The 14761-nt window shown below is 39.2% G+C and overlaps 2 protein-coding genes across 2 annotated transcripts; both read left to right on the top strand.

Moving 5' to 3' along the window:
* Nucleotides 1-718: 718 nt before the first annotated feature.
* On the top strand, nucleotides 719-4088 carry LOC140861349 (uncharacterized). Its single transcript, XM_073264364.1, has 5 exons — nucleotides 719-1823; nucleotides 1968-2377; nucleotides 3224-3479; nucleotides 3627-4025; nucleotides 4078-4088. The coding sequence occupies exons 1-5, from the start codon at nucleotides 719-721 to the stop codon at nucleotides 4086-4088; spliced, it is 2181 nt and encodes a 726-aa protein (XP_073120465.1).
* A 3778-nt stretch (nucleotides 4089-7866) lies between these two features.
* LOC140861346 (uncharacterized) lies at nucleotides 7867-12575 on the top strand. Its single transcript, XM_073264353.1, has 6 exons — nucleotides 7867-8971; nucleotides 9116-9525; nucleotides 10372-10627; nucleotides 10775-11687; nucleotides 11763-11925; nucleotides 12540-12575. The coding sequence occupies exons 1-6, from the start codon at nucleotides 7867-7869 to the stop codon at nucleotides 12573-12575; spliced, it is 2883 nt and encodes a 960-aa protein (XP_073120454.1).
* Nucleotides 12576-14761: the final 2186 nt, after the last annotated feature.

Below are 14761 nucleotides of genomic sequence, written 5' to 3'. Positions count from 1 at the left end.
AAGAAAAGGATGAATGTGCCCATTATGACGGTTGCCACAATTTCGCATAATTCGTCACCAAATGATGAGTTTATGTTATGTTATGTTACGTTTAAATGATATTTGAAATCTCACGATTTTTACTGCATATACTTGCTGAGTCTTTAGACTCACTATACTTGAATGGTGCAGGTAATGAGGATGACATTTATGGATATGTCGACGAGTTTAATGTCGGACATGAAGAAGAGCAAGGAGTCGGACCGACGGGCGATGCATGAGTGTGTTATGTGTTGAGTGTGATATGCTATGTCTTGAGCTATTTGCAACTTTATGATGTATTTTAAGGTTGTAAACAATTTTTATAAATTTTAAGGTTTGGATTTGGTTTGTAAACTATTCTGAAATGTTTTAAGTAAGGTTTGATGTATGCATACATCTTTCAAAAAAAAAAAAATTTCTTTTCCGCGTTATTGTAAGGTTATGTTAGTTTTGTAACATCTTCATCGGTTGAGGGCGTTACAGTTTGGTATCAGAGCAGTTCGCTCTGGGTTTTCTTGAAACATTCATGCATACTCGCCACGACTCCAACGCTCAGTCTTCATGTCTGTAAGTTATGATTTTTATTCGATTATGTGTATGATAATGCGATGAGATATTGTATGCATGTTACATGTTAAAGTATATTTACATATTGAATCGTGACTGAGCGGTGTGGATAATATTGGACTTTAGGACTATGGCATCACGTAGGGGAAATAACACCAACACCAACGCCAATGCCGCTAACAACAACCATAATGATTGCGGGCCAGATAGTGAGAACAATCAAAACAACCAGTTTTTGGCGGGATTAACTGCTCTGCTTCAAGAGCAAAGCCGTGCTCAGGGAGCTCAAATCCAACAGTTGCTTCAAGCCCAGACAGCTAATGCCGGAAATAACCATCATGCGGCTAATCAAAACCCTATCTACAAAAGTTTCTTAGAGTTGGGACCACCTGAGTTCAAAGGAGAGACTGATCCTTTGATTGCGGAACAATGGTTCCAAGCTATGGAGACTGCTTTTGAATTCATGCAGATCACGGATGCGGATAGATTGAGATGTGCTACCTATATGTTCCGTGATGACGCTCGTGTTTGGTGGAATGGAGCCAAAGCAGCGTTGAACCTAACCACCCTTACTTGGAATGGATTCAAGGATGTGTTCTACGGCAAATATTTCACGGTGAGCACCCGAAACAGGTTGGCTAGAGAGTTTTTGGAGATCCGTCAAGGAAACATGTCAATTGCGGAGTATGTAAAGAAGTTTGAAAGGGGAAGATACTTTGTACCGATGATTTCTGGTGATCCTGCTGAAGAGTTGAAACACTTTACAGAAGGGTTGAATGCCTTCATCAGAAAGGATGTTAGACTAAGTGGAGCGAAAAATTACAAAGAAGCGGTAGATCAGGCCATGCTGTCTGAAAAGGACAGAAATGATATTATCAAAGAGTCACAGGCAAAGAGATCTAACTATCAGGGTCAAGACCAACAAGGAAATTCTAACAGAAAGAGGCCGTACCAAGCCCCTCCCCAACACCGACCGTACCAACAACAACAGCCTCGACCTCAAGGGCAGAAACAGTTGGCTTTGCCAGCACCAAAATCGGAAAATGCACCAACAGCTTGTCAAAAATGTGGAAAACTTCATTCAGGCCAATGTATGATGGGAACTGGTGTATGTTACTTGTGCAAACAACCAGGACATTTTGCAAAGGAATGTCCCCAACAAAGAGGACCGGCCAAAGGCCGAGTGTTTGCCATGACTCATGAGCAAGTGGACACAAACTCAGCCATAGTCACAGGTATGATTAATGTTTCCAGTATTCCTGCTCATATCTTAATTGATACTGGAGCTACACATTCATTCATATCTGTTGAATTTATTAATAAATCGGGTTTGGTACCGGATAAGTCAATTTCGGGGTTTAGTATATCTTTGCCTTCAGGGGAAGAATTGAGTAGTGATTTGATTATCAGAGGATGCAGTATACAGATGCAAGGTCATGAGTTGTATGCTGATCTTATTATCCTCAAAATGTCGGACTTTGACGTGATATTTGGTATGGATTGGTTGTCTTGTTACGAGGCTACCATAGACTGTAAACGGAGGACGGTTTCCTTGAAAACTAAGGATGGAGAAACGTTTCTATTCCATGCCACACCGAAAAATAATTCATCTCTTTTAATTTCAGTAGGTAAGGCATGGCAACTGTTGAATAAAGGATGTGAAGGTTTCCTCGCAAGTGTCACTTGCGACCAAGAATTACCTCGACCGAAACTTGAAGACGTCGAGGTAGTGAGAGATTTCCCAGAAGTATTTCCTGATGATATTGCAGGATTACCTCCAGCTAGGGAGGTAGAATTTGGGATTGAATTAATGCCCGGAACCCAACCAGCTTCCAAAGCACCATACAGATTAGCACCGACTGAAATGAAAGAATTGAAGGAGCAACTACAAGAGCTACTCAATAAAGGCTTTATTAGACCGAGTATATCGCCTTGGGGTGCACCGGTATTGTTTGTCAAGAAGAAAGATGGGTCTATGAGACTGTGCATCGATTATAGAGAGCTGAATCGAGTAACAGTGAAGAACAAATATCCACTGCCAAGGATTGATGATTTGTTTGATCAGTTACAAGGGGCAGTAGTATTCTCCAAGATCGATTTGAGATCAGGTTATCACCAATTGAAGGTGAAAGATGAAGATATTCATAAGACGGCTTTCAGGACTTGTTATGGCCACTACGAGTTTTTAGTCATGCCATTTGGAGTTACCAATGCACCGGCAGTATTCATGGATCTTATGAACAGAGTGTTTCAGCCTTTCTTAGATCAGTTTGTCATAGTATTCATAGATGACATACTGGTATACTCTTGTAGTTCAGATGAGCATCGTCAGCATCTAACTACAGTCTTGCAGATTCTGAAAGAAAAACAATTGTTTGCTAAGTTCAGTAAGTGTGAATTTTGGCTGGAACAAATTGCATTTTTGGGTCACATAGTTTCGGCTAAGGGAATAGAGGTTGATCCAGCAAAGATAGAAGCAATTAAAAATTGGGTTACTCCAAAGAATGCTACAGAGATACGGAGTTTCTTGGGATTAGCGGGTTACTATAGGAGATTCATTCAGGATTTCTCCAAGATAGAGCTGCCACTAACGTCATTAACTCGCAAAACTGTGAAGTTTGAATGGTCTAATCAGTGTGAGAAAAGCTTTTTAGTGTTAAAGAAAAAGTTGATGACAGCACCAGTACTAGCCATACCAGAAGGAACAGGTCGATTCGTAATTTATACAGATGCTTCCAAGAGTGGATTAGGGGCTGTCTTGATGCAAGATGGAAAGGTGATAGCATATGCTTCACGACAGTTGAAGATTCATGAAAATAATTACCCTACCCATGACCTTGAATTGGCAGCAGTTGTCTTCGCACTCAAACTGTGGAGACATTACCTTTATGGTGAGAAGTGTCAGATTTTCACTGATCATAAGAGTTTGAAGTACTTCTTCACCCAGAAGGAGTTGAACATGAGGCAGAGAAGATGGCTCGAATTGGTGAAAGATTATGACTGTAATATTAGCTACCATCCGGGTAAAGCTAATGTAGTAGCAGATGCTTTGAGTCGTAAATCTGCAACCTTGAACAGAATGACAACTCAACAAGAGTTGATTGCAGATTTTGAACGACTCAGATTGGAAGTAGTTGAGCCGATGGAAGTTTGTGCCCTATCAGCCTTAACAATGGTTCCAAGTTTGCTCGACAAGATTCGAACAGGTCAGGCTTCAGACCAGCAATTATTAACTTGGAAACTTAAAGATGAAGCTAAAGGGGGTGCATTGTATACAGTGAAGGATGGGATCGTGCATCACAAAGGGCGAAAGTGGGTACCAGCAGTAGATTTACTGAGGGAAGATGTGATGACTGAGGCTCACACTGTACCATATTCTATTAATCCAGGGAGTACAAAGATGTTCAAGGATTTACAAATGCTATACTGGTGGCCAGGTATGAAGAAGATATCGTTAAGTTTGTTAGCGAATGTTTGACGTGTCAACAGGTCAAAGTTGAACATCAAAGGCCAGCAGGACTTCTGAAACCATTACACATTCCCACTTGGAAATGGGAAGATGTCACCATGGACTTTGTGATTGGACAGCCAATTACACAACGAAGAATGAATTCAATATGGATAATAGTTGATAGGTTGACGAAGTCAGCTCACTTTTTACCAGTTAGAAACAACTTCTCGATGAATCAATATGCAGAGTTGTATATTCGAGAGGTAGTTAGATTGCATGGAGTTTCAGCAAGGATAGTCTCTGACAGGGATCCCAGGTTCACATCAAACTTTTGGAAGAGTCTACATCATGAATTGGGGACAAAGTTAGCCTTCAGTACAGCTTTTCATCCACAAACAGATGGACAATCTGAGCGAGTGATTCAGATACTGGAGGATTTACTTAGGGCTTGCATGATTGACTTCGGAGGAAATTGGGAATCGAAATTGCCTTTAGTGGAGTTCACATATAACAATAGTTATCAAGCTACTATTGGAATGGCTCCTTATGAGGCTTTGTATGGGAGAAAGTGTAGGACTCCATTGCATTGGGATGAAGTGGGAGAAAGAGCTGTATTGGGACCAGAAATAGTGCAACAGACAATCGACATGATAGAAAAAGTCAAGAATAGAATGTTGACAGCACAGAGTCGACAGCTACGCCGATAAGAGGCGTAGAGACTTGGAGTTTCAGGTAGGTGATCATGTTTTCTTGAAAGTGTCACCTTGGAAAGGAGTTTTGAGATTTGGGAAGAAAGAAAAGCTGAGTCCGAGATATATAGGGCCTTTCGAGATCCTAGATAAGATTGGAGAAAGAGCCTATCGATTAGCATTGCCTCCAAATCTAGAAGGAGTACACGACGTCTTCCATGTCTCGATGTTGAGGAAGTATATCTCAAATCCTTCCCATGTCATTCGTCATGAACCAGTTAAGTGGACGCCAGACTTGTCATATGAAGAGGTACCTATCCAAATTTTGGATACACAAGTCCGGAAGTTGAGAAATAAAGAGATCAAGATGGTAAAGGTCTTATGGCGCAATCAATTAGTGGAAGAGGCTACTTGGGAGACTGAACAAGATATGCGTAGCCGATACCCAGAATTATTTGGTGAGTCGAATTTTGAGGACAAAATTCTTTTAAGGAGGGTAGAGTTGTAAGGTCCAAATCCACTAAACTCACTTACGATGATTTTAAAATAATTTTTATGATTTTATGCCATAAATTGTTTAAGTTATGATTTAATGATTATGGTTTCATGATATAATTATTTTATGTTTAACGCTTTCGATTAAGTTAATGGTTTCAGGTCGAGTTTGATTTTGGAATCATGGGACGAGGCTAACCTACGAACGAGATGATAGAGCATATTTTTACGAACGTTTTAAGTATAATATTGATATGTTTTTGATGCATGAGTCGGGGGATGGTATTTTTATCAGACGAGTCGGGACGGGTGACTGACTGCATTTTAGAGATGAACACACATTTTGTATTGAATGATCATTATCCTATCTATCTACCCGGTTCCCCACCCCATTACTTCCCATGTCCCCTTGTTCCCTTGACTCTCTCTTTTTCCCTATCCTCTACACGATTCTTTCCCCTTCTCTCCATTCTATCATCTTCTCCTTCTTGTTTCTTTATTGAACCTTCACGGTTCTTCAAGAAAGTCACAAGCCAAAGTTCCAAATCTCGTTCTTGGTGTGGTTAGCTCGTTGCCAAGAATCTGAATCAACTTCGTCTTCATTTCAAGGAAAGTACAAATTTAAAAGATTTTGAAACCCATTCAAGCTATTATGTATTTTGATATGAATTATTGTGTGTTGAGATATTTATGCATGATTTTCATGAATTTCAAGAGCATGAAGTTATGATTTTACGAGATCGTGAAACGTAGGTTGTTCTTGTCAAGTACTTGAGTTGATTCAAGAGGTTCATGTTCTTTTAAGATTTTAATGTTTTGAAGTTAGTTAAACCATGTTCAATTACAATAAAATGAGCTTTGATGATTTATGTAGTTAGGATTTTGATTAAAAGAAGTTTATGTTTGAAGTTTGAAGTGTTGAAATTGTGTTTGGTGGCACCGGATTACCTATACTTGTTATGGTTTTGAGGATAACAATTAGGGTAATAATCCAAATGATATGAGGCCAATTCTATTTGAAAGCTAGCTTATTTATCTACAACTTTCATGTTTTGAGTTTTGTCAAAATAATTTTGGAAGATTGGTCAAAATCACCCCAAAGTGTGTAGAGTGTTTTGATTTCCCGGCAGTGACACATTTGGGGAGAATGAGCATAACGTTTTACTGAAAACTCAAATTGAGATTCGGTTTTCGTCATTAGAAATCCAAGATCCAGAGCTACAACTTTTATGTTTACCACTTTTTCAAATTCTAACTTACAAATAGAGTTTCGGAGCGAGCAAGATGAACCATTTGCGCAGGTCAGGCGCGCCCGCGCCTAGAAGTTTAGCGGCCGCGCCTTTCACTCGAAATTCATGATTTGTTTATGTTATTTTAGGGTCCTAAATTCATGATTATGATCTTCAAAGGCTTATAAAATATATTTAAGAGTTTCTATGCAAAAAGTTTCAAGTTTTAAGTCAAGAATGACAAGAACGACTTACGTGGATCGATTACGCTATGTGATGCATGTAAATGTCTAAGTTTCATTCATGAAACCTATGTTCAATATGAAAGTATGATTTTTATCATCTATGACATGCATGAAGTAATGGAGTAATGTTTTATGTTCATGAAATGAAAGTTATGACGTAATTTACGATGAAAAAATGATGTTTCATAATGAATGAAATGATATGATGAATGATGTTAAGATGAATCATGATATGATATGTTGATGCATGAAAAGATTTTGATGTCTTATGTGTCTTTGTGGTGGAAAACACGGGATTGGTGCTCCGGTTTGGGCTCCGGAGAGGGCGTTTCCAAACATGGCTCATGAGACAGATAAGTACAAGGGACTGGTGCTCCGGGATGAGCACCGAAGAGGGCCTTTCTAAAGAACGAATGTTATGAGGCTTAGTGCCATATGCTTGTTGATCAACAAGAAAAGGATGAATGTGCCCATTATGACGGTTGCCACAATTTCGCATAATTCGTCACCAAATGATGAGTTTATGTTATGTTATGTTACGTTTAAATGATATTTGAAATCTCACGATTTTTACTGCATATACTTGCTGAGTCTTTAGACTCACTATACTTGAATGGTGCAGGTAATGAGGATGACATTTATGCATATGTCGACGAGTTTAATGTCGGACATGAAGAAGAGCAAGGAGTCGGACCGGCGGGCGATGCATGAGTGTGTTATGTGTTGAGTGTGATATGCTATGTCTTGAGCTATTTGCAACTTTATGATGTATTTTAAGGTTGTAAACAATTTTTATAAATTTTAAGGTTTGGATTTGGTTTGTAAACTATTCTGGAATGTTTTAAGTAAGGTTTGATGTATGCATACATCTTTCAAAAAAAAAAAAATTTCTTTTCCGCGTTATTGTAAGGTTATGTTAGTTTTGTAACATCTTCATCGGTTGAGGGCGTTACAGTTTGGTATCAGAGCAGTTCGCTCTGGGTTTTCTTGAAACATTCATGCATACTCGCCACGACTCCAACGCTCAGTCTTCATGTCTGTAAGTTATGATGTTTATTCGATTATGTGTATGATAATGCGATGAGATATTGTATGCATATTACATGTTAAAGTATATTTACATATTGAATCGTGACTGAGCGGTGTGGATAATATTGGACTTTAGGACTATGGCATCACGTAGGGGAAATAACACCAACACCAACGCCAATGCCACTAACAACAACCATAATGATTGCTGGCCAGATAGTGAGAACAATCAAAACACCCAGTTTTTGGCGGGATTAACTGCTCTGCTTCAAGAGCAAAGCCGTGCTCAGGGAGCTCAAATCCAACAGTTGCTTCAAGCCCAGACAGCTAATGCCGGAAATAACCATCATGCGGCTAATCAAAACCCTATCTACAAAAGGTTCTTAGAGTTGGGACCACCTGAGTTCAAAGGAGAGACTGATCCTTTGATTGCGGAACAATGGTTCCAAGCTATGGAGACTGCTTTTGAATTCATGCAGATCACGGATGCGGATAGATTGAGATGTGCTACCTATATGTTCCGTGATGACGCTCGTGTTTGGTGGAATGGAGCCAAAGCAGCGTTGAACCTAACCACCCTTACTTGGAATGGATTCAAGGATGTGTTCTACGGAAAATATTTCACGGTGAGCACCCGAAACAGGTTGGCTAGAGAGTTTTTGGAGATCCGTCAAGGAAACATGTCAATTGCGGAGTATGTAAAGAAGTTTGAAAGGGGAAGATACTTTGTACCGATGATTTCTGGTGATCCTGCTGAAGAGTTGAAACACTTTACAGAAGGGTTGAATGCCTTCATCAGAAAGGATGTTAGACTAAGTGGAGCGAAAAATTACAAAGAAGCGGTAGATCAGGCCATGCTGTCTGAAAAGGACAGAAATGATATTATCAAAGAGTCACAGGCAAAGAGATCTAACTATCAGGGTCGAGACCAACAAGGAACTTCTAACAGAAAGAGGCCGTACCAAGCCCCTCCCCAACACCGACCGTACCAACAACAACAGCCTCGACCTCAAGGGCAGAAACAGTTGGCTCTGCCAGCACCAAAACCGGCAAATGCACCAACAGCTTTTCAAAAATGTGGAAAACATCATTCAGGCCAATGTATGATGGGAACTGGTGTATGTTACTTGTGCAAACAACCAGGACATTTTGCAAAGGAATGTCCCCAACAAAGAGGACCGGCCAAAGGCCGAGTGTTTGCCATGACTCATGAGCAAGTGGACACAAACTCAGCCATCGTCACAGGTATGATTAATGTTTCCAGTATTCCTGCTCATATCTTAATTGATACTGGAGCTACACATTCATTCATATCTGTTGAATTTGTTAATAAATCGGGTTTGGTACCGGATAAGTAAATTTCGGGGTTTAGTATATCTTTGCCTACAGGGGAAGAATTAAGTAGTGATTTGATTATCAGAGGATGCAGTATACAGATGCAAGGTCATGAGTTGTATGCTGATCTTATTATCCTCAAAATGTCGGACTTTGACGTGATATTTGGTATGGATTGGTTGTCTTGTTACGAGGCTACCATAGACTGTAAACGGAGGACGGTTACCTTGAAAACTAAGGATGGAGAAACGTTTCTATTCCATGCCACACCGAAAAATAATTCATCTCTTTTAATTTCAGTAGGTAAGGCATGGCAACTGTTGAATAAAGGATGTGAAGGTTTCCTCGCAAGTGTCACTTGCGACCAAGAATTACCTCGACCGAAACTTGAAGACATCGAGGTAGTGAGAGATTTTCCAGAAGTATTTCCTGATGATATTGCAGGATTACCTCCAGCTAGGGAGGTAGAATTTGGGATTGAATTAATGCCCGGAACCCAACCAGCTTCCAAAGCACCATACAGATTAGCACCAACTGAAATGAAAGAATTGAAGGAGCAACTACAAGAGCTACTCAATAAAGGCTTTATTAGACCGAGTATATCGCCTTGGGGTGCACCGGTATTGTTTGTCAAGAAGAAAGATGGGTCTATAAGACTGTGCATCGATTATAGAGAGCTGAATCGAGTAACAGTGAAGAACAAATATCCACTGCCAAGGATTGATGATTTGTTTGATCAGTTACAAGGGGCAGTAGTATTCTCCAAGATCGATTTGAGATCAGGTTATCACCAATTGAAGGTGAAAGATGAAGATATTCATAAGACGGCTTTCAGGACTTGTTATGGCCACTACGAGTTTTTAGTCATGCCATTTGGAGTTACCAATGCACCGGCAGTATTCATGGATCTTATGAACAGAGTGTTTCAGCCTTTCTTAGATCAGTTTGTCATAGTATTCATAGATGACATACTGATATACTCTTGTAGTTCAGATGAGCATCGTCAGCATCTAACTACAGTCTTGCAGATTCTGAAAGAAAAACAATTGTTTGCTAAGTTCAGTAAGTGTGAATTTTGGCTGGAACAGATTGCATTTTTGGGTCACATAGTTTCGGCTAAGGGAATAGAGGTTGATCCAGCAAAGATAGAAGCAATTAAAAATTGGGTTACTCCAAAGAATGCTACAGAGATACGGAGTTTCTTGGGATTAGCGGGTTACTATAGGAGATTCATTCAGGATTTCTCCAAGATAGCGCTGCCACTAACGTCATTAACTCACAAAACTGTGAAGTTTGAATGGTCTAATCAGTGTGAGAAAAGCTTTTTAGTGTTAAAGAAAAAGTTGATGACAGCACCAGTACTAGCCATACCAGAAGGAACAGGTCGATTCGTAATTTATACAGATGCTTCCAAGAGTGGATTAGGGGCTGTCTTGATGCAAGATGGAAAGGTGATAGCATATGCTTCACGACAGTTGAAGATTCATGAAAATAATTACCCTACCCATGACCTTGAATTGGCAGCAGTTGTCTTCGCACTCAAACTGTGGAGACATTACCTTTATGGTGAGAAGTGTCAGATTTTCACTGATCATAAGAGTTTGAAGTACTTCTTCACCCAGAAGGAGTTGAACATGAGGCAGAGAAGATGGCTCGAATTGGTGAAAGATTATGACTGTAATATTAGCTACCATCCGGGTAAAGCTAATGTAGTAGCAGATGCTTTGAGTCGTAAATCTGCAACCTTGAACAGAATGACAACTCAACAAGAGTTGATTGCAGATTTTGAACGACCCAGATTGGAAGTAGTTGAGCCGATGGAAGTTTGTTCCCTATCAGCCTTAACAATGGTTCCAAGTTTGCTCGACAAGATTCGAACAGGTCAGGCTTCAGACCAGCAATTATTAACTTGGAAACTTAAAGATGAAGCTAAAGGGGGTGCATTGTATACAGTGAAGGATGGGATCGTGCATCACAAAGGGCGAAAGTGGGTACCAGCAGTAGATTTACTGAGGGAAGATGTGATGACTGAGGCTCACACTGTACCATATTCTATTAATCCAGGGAGTACAAAGATGTTCAAGGATTTACAAATGCTATACTGGTGGCCAGGTATGAAGAAAGATATCGTTAAGTTTGTTAGCGAATGTTTGACGTGTCAACAGGTCAAAGTTGAACATCAAAGGCCAGCAGGACTTCTGAAACCATTACACATTCCCACTTGGAAATGGGAAGATGTCACCATGGACTTTGTGATTGGACAGCCAATTACACAACGAAGAATGAATTCAATATGGATAATAGTTGATAGGTTGACGAAGTCAGCTCACTTTTTACCAGTTAGAAACAACTTCTCGATGAATCAATATGCAGAGTTGTATATTCGAGAGTTAGTTAGATTGCATGGAGTTTCAGCAAGGATAGTCTCTGACAGGGATCCCAGGTTCACATCAAACTTTTGGAAGAGTCTACATCATGGATTGGGGACAAAGTTAGCCTTCAGTACAGCTTTTCATCCACAAACAGATGGACAATCTGAGCGAGTGATTCAGATACTGGAGGATTTACTTAGGGCTTGCATGATTGACTTCGGAGGAAATTGGGAATCGAAATTGCCTTTAGTGGAGTTCACATATAACAATAGTTATCAAGCTACTATTGGAATGGCTCCTTATGAGGCTTTGTATGGGAGAAAGTGTAGGACTCCATTGCATTGGGATGAAGTGGGAGAAAGAGCTGTATTGGGACCAGAAATAGTGCAACAGACAATCGACATGATAGCAAAAGTCAAGGATAGAATGTTGACAGCACAGAGTCGACAGAAAAGCTACGCCAATAAGAGGCGTAGAGACTTGGAGTTTCAGGTAGGTGATCATGTGTTCTTGAAAGTGTCACCTTGGAAAGGAGTTTTGAGATTTGGGAAGAAAGAAAAGCTGAGTCCGAGATATATAGGGCCTTTCGAGATCCTAGATAAGATTGGAGAAAGAGCCTATCGATTAGCATTGCCTCCAAATCTAGAAGGAGTACACGACGTCTTCCATGTCTCGATGTTGAGGAAGTATATCTCAAATCCTTCCCATGTCATTCGTCATGAACCAGTTCAGTGGACGCCAGACTTGTCATATGAAGAGGTACCTATCCAAATTTTGGATACACAAGTCCGGAAGTTGAGAAATAAAGAGATCAATATGGTAAAGGTCTTATGGCGCAATCAATTAGTGGAAGAGGCTACTTGGGAGACTGAACAAGATATGCGTAGCCGATACCCAGAATTATTTGGTGAGTCGAATTTTGAGGACAAAATTCTTTTAAGGAGGGTAGAGTTGTAAGGTCCAAATCCACTAAACTCACTTACGATGATTTTAAAATAATTTTTATGATTTTATGCCATAAATTGTTTAAGTTATGATTTAATGATTATGGTTTCTTGATATAATTATTTTATGTTTAACGCTTTCGATTAAGTTAATGGTTTCAGGTCGAGTTTGATTTTGGAATCATGGGACGAGGCTAACCTACGAACGAGATGATAGAGCATATTTTTACGAACGTTTTAAGTATAATATTGATATGTTTTTGATGCATGAGTCGGGGGATGGTATTTTTATCAGACGAGTCGGGACGGGTGACTGACTGCATTTTAGAGATGAACACACATTATGTATTGAATGATCATTATCCTATCTATCTACCCGGTTCCCCACCCCATTACTTCCCATGTCCCCTTGTTCCCTTGACTCTCTCTTCTTCCCTATCCTCTACACGATTCTTTCCCCTTCTCTCCATTCTATCATCTTCTCCTTCTTGTTTCTTTATTGAACCTTCACGGTTCTTCAAGAAAGTCACAAGCCAAAGTTCCAAATCTCGTTCTTGGTGTGGTTAGCTCGTTGCCAAGAATCTGAATCAACTTCGTCTTCATTTCAAGGAAAGTACAAATTTAAAAGATTTTGAAACCCATTCAAGCTATTATGTATTTTGATATGAATTATTGTGTGTTGAGATATTTATGCATGATTTTCATGAATTTCAAGAGCATGAAGTTATGATTTTACGAGATCGTGAAGCGTAGGTTGTTCTTGTCAAGTACTTGAGTTGATTCAAGAGGTTCATGTTCTTTTAAGATTTTAATGTTTTGAAATTAGTTAAACCATGTTCAATTACAAGAAAATGAGATTTGATGATTTATGTAGTTAGGATTTTGATTAAAAGAAGTTTATGTTTGAAGTTTGAAGTGTTGAAATTGTGTTTGGTGGCACCGGATTACCTATACTTGTTATGATTTTGAGGATAACAATTAGGGTAATAATCCAAATGTTATGAGGCCAATTCTATTTGAAATCTAGCTTATTTATCTACAACTTTCATGTTTTGAGTTTTGTCAAAATAATTTTGGAAGATTGGTCAAAATCACCCCAAAGTGTGTAGAGTGTTTTGATTTCCCGGCAGTGACACATTTGGGGAGAATGAGCATAACGTTTTACTGCAAACTCAAATTGAGATGCGGTGTTCGTCATTAGAAAGCCAAGATCCAGAGCTACAACTTTTAAGTTTACCACTTTTTCAAATTCTAACTTAAAAATAGAGTTGCGGAGCGAGCAAGATGAACCATTTGCGCAGGTCAGGCGCGCCCGCGCTTAGAAGTTGAGCATCCGCGCCTTTCACTCGAAATTCATGATTTGTTTATGTTATTTTAGGGTCCTAAATTCATGATTATGATCTTCAAAGGCTTATAAAATATATTTAAGAGTTTCTATGCAAAAAGTTTCAAGTTTTAAGCCAAGAATGACAAGAACGACTTACGTGGATCGATTACGCTATGTGATGCATGTAAATGTATAAGTTTCATTCATGAAACCTATGTTCAATATGAAAGTATGATTTTTATCTTCTATGACATGCATGAAGTAATGGAGTAAAGTTTTATGTTCATGAAATGAAAGTTATGACGGAATTTACGATGAAACAATGATGTTTCATAATGAATGAAATGATATGATGAATGATGTTAAGATGAATCATGATATGATATGTTGATGCATGAAAAGATTTTGATGTCTTATGTGTCTTTGTGGTGGAAAACACGGGATTGGTGCTCCGGTTTGGGCTCCGGAGAGGGCCTTTCCAAACATGGCTCATGAGACAGATAAGTACACGGGACTGGTGCTCCGGGATGAGCTCTGGAGAGGGCCTTTCCAAAGAACGAATGTTATGAGGCTTAGTGCCGTATGCTTGTTGATCAACAAGAAAAGGATGAATGTGCCCATTATGACGGTTGCCACAATTTCGCATAATTCGTCACCAAATGATGAGTTTATGTTATGTTATGTTACGTTTAAATGATATTTGAAATCTCACGATTTTTACTGCATATACTTGCTGAGTCTTTAGACTCACTATACTTGAATGGTGCAGGTAATGAGTATGACATTTATGCATATGTCGACGAGTTTAATGTCGGACATGAAGAAGAGCAAGGAGTCGGACCGGCGGGCAATGCATGAGTGTGATATGCTATGTCTTGAGCTATTTGCAACTTTATGATGTATTTTAAGGTTGTAAACAAGTTTTATAAATTTTAAGGTTTGGATTTGGTTTGTAAACTATTCTGAAATGTTTTAAGTAAGGTTTGATATATGCATACATCTTTCAAAAAAAAAAAAAAATTTCTTTTCCGCGTTATTGTAAGGTTATGTTAGTTTT

This window comes from Henckelia pumila, chromosome 1, assembly GCF_033568475.1.
Source record: "Henckelia pumila isolate YLH828 chromosome 1, ASM3356847v2, whole genome shotgun sequence".
Classification (NCBI taxonomy): domain Eukaryota; kingdom Viridiplantae; phylum Streptophyta; class Magnoliopsida; order Lamiales; family Gesneriaceae; genus Henckelia; species Henckelia pumila.
The sequence above is the reverse complement of the archived record's forward strand: the minus strand, read 5'-3'. Positions and strand labels throughout refer to the sequence as shown.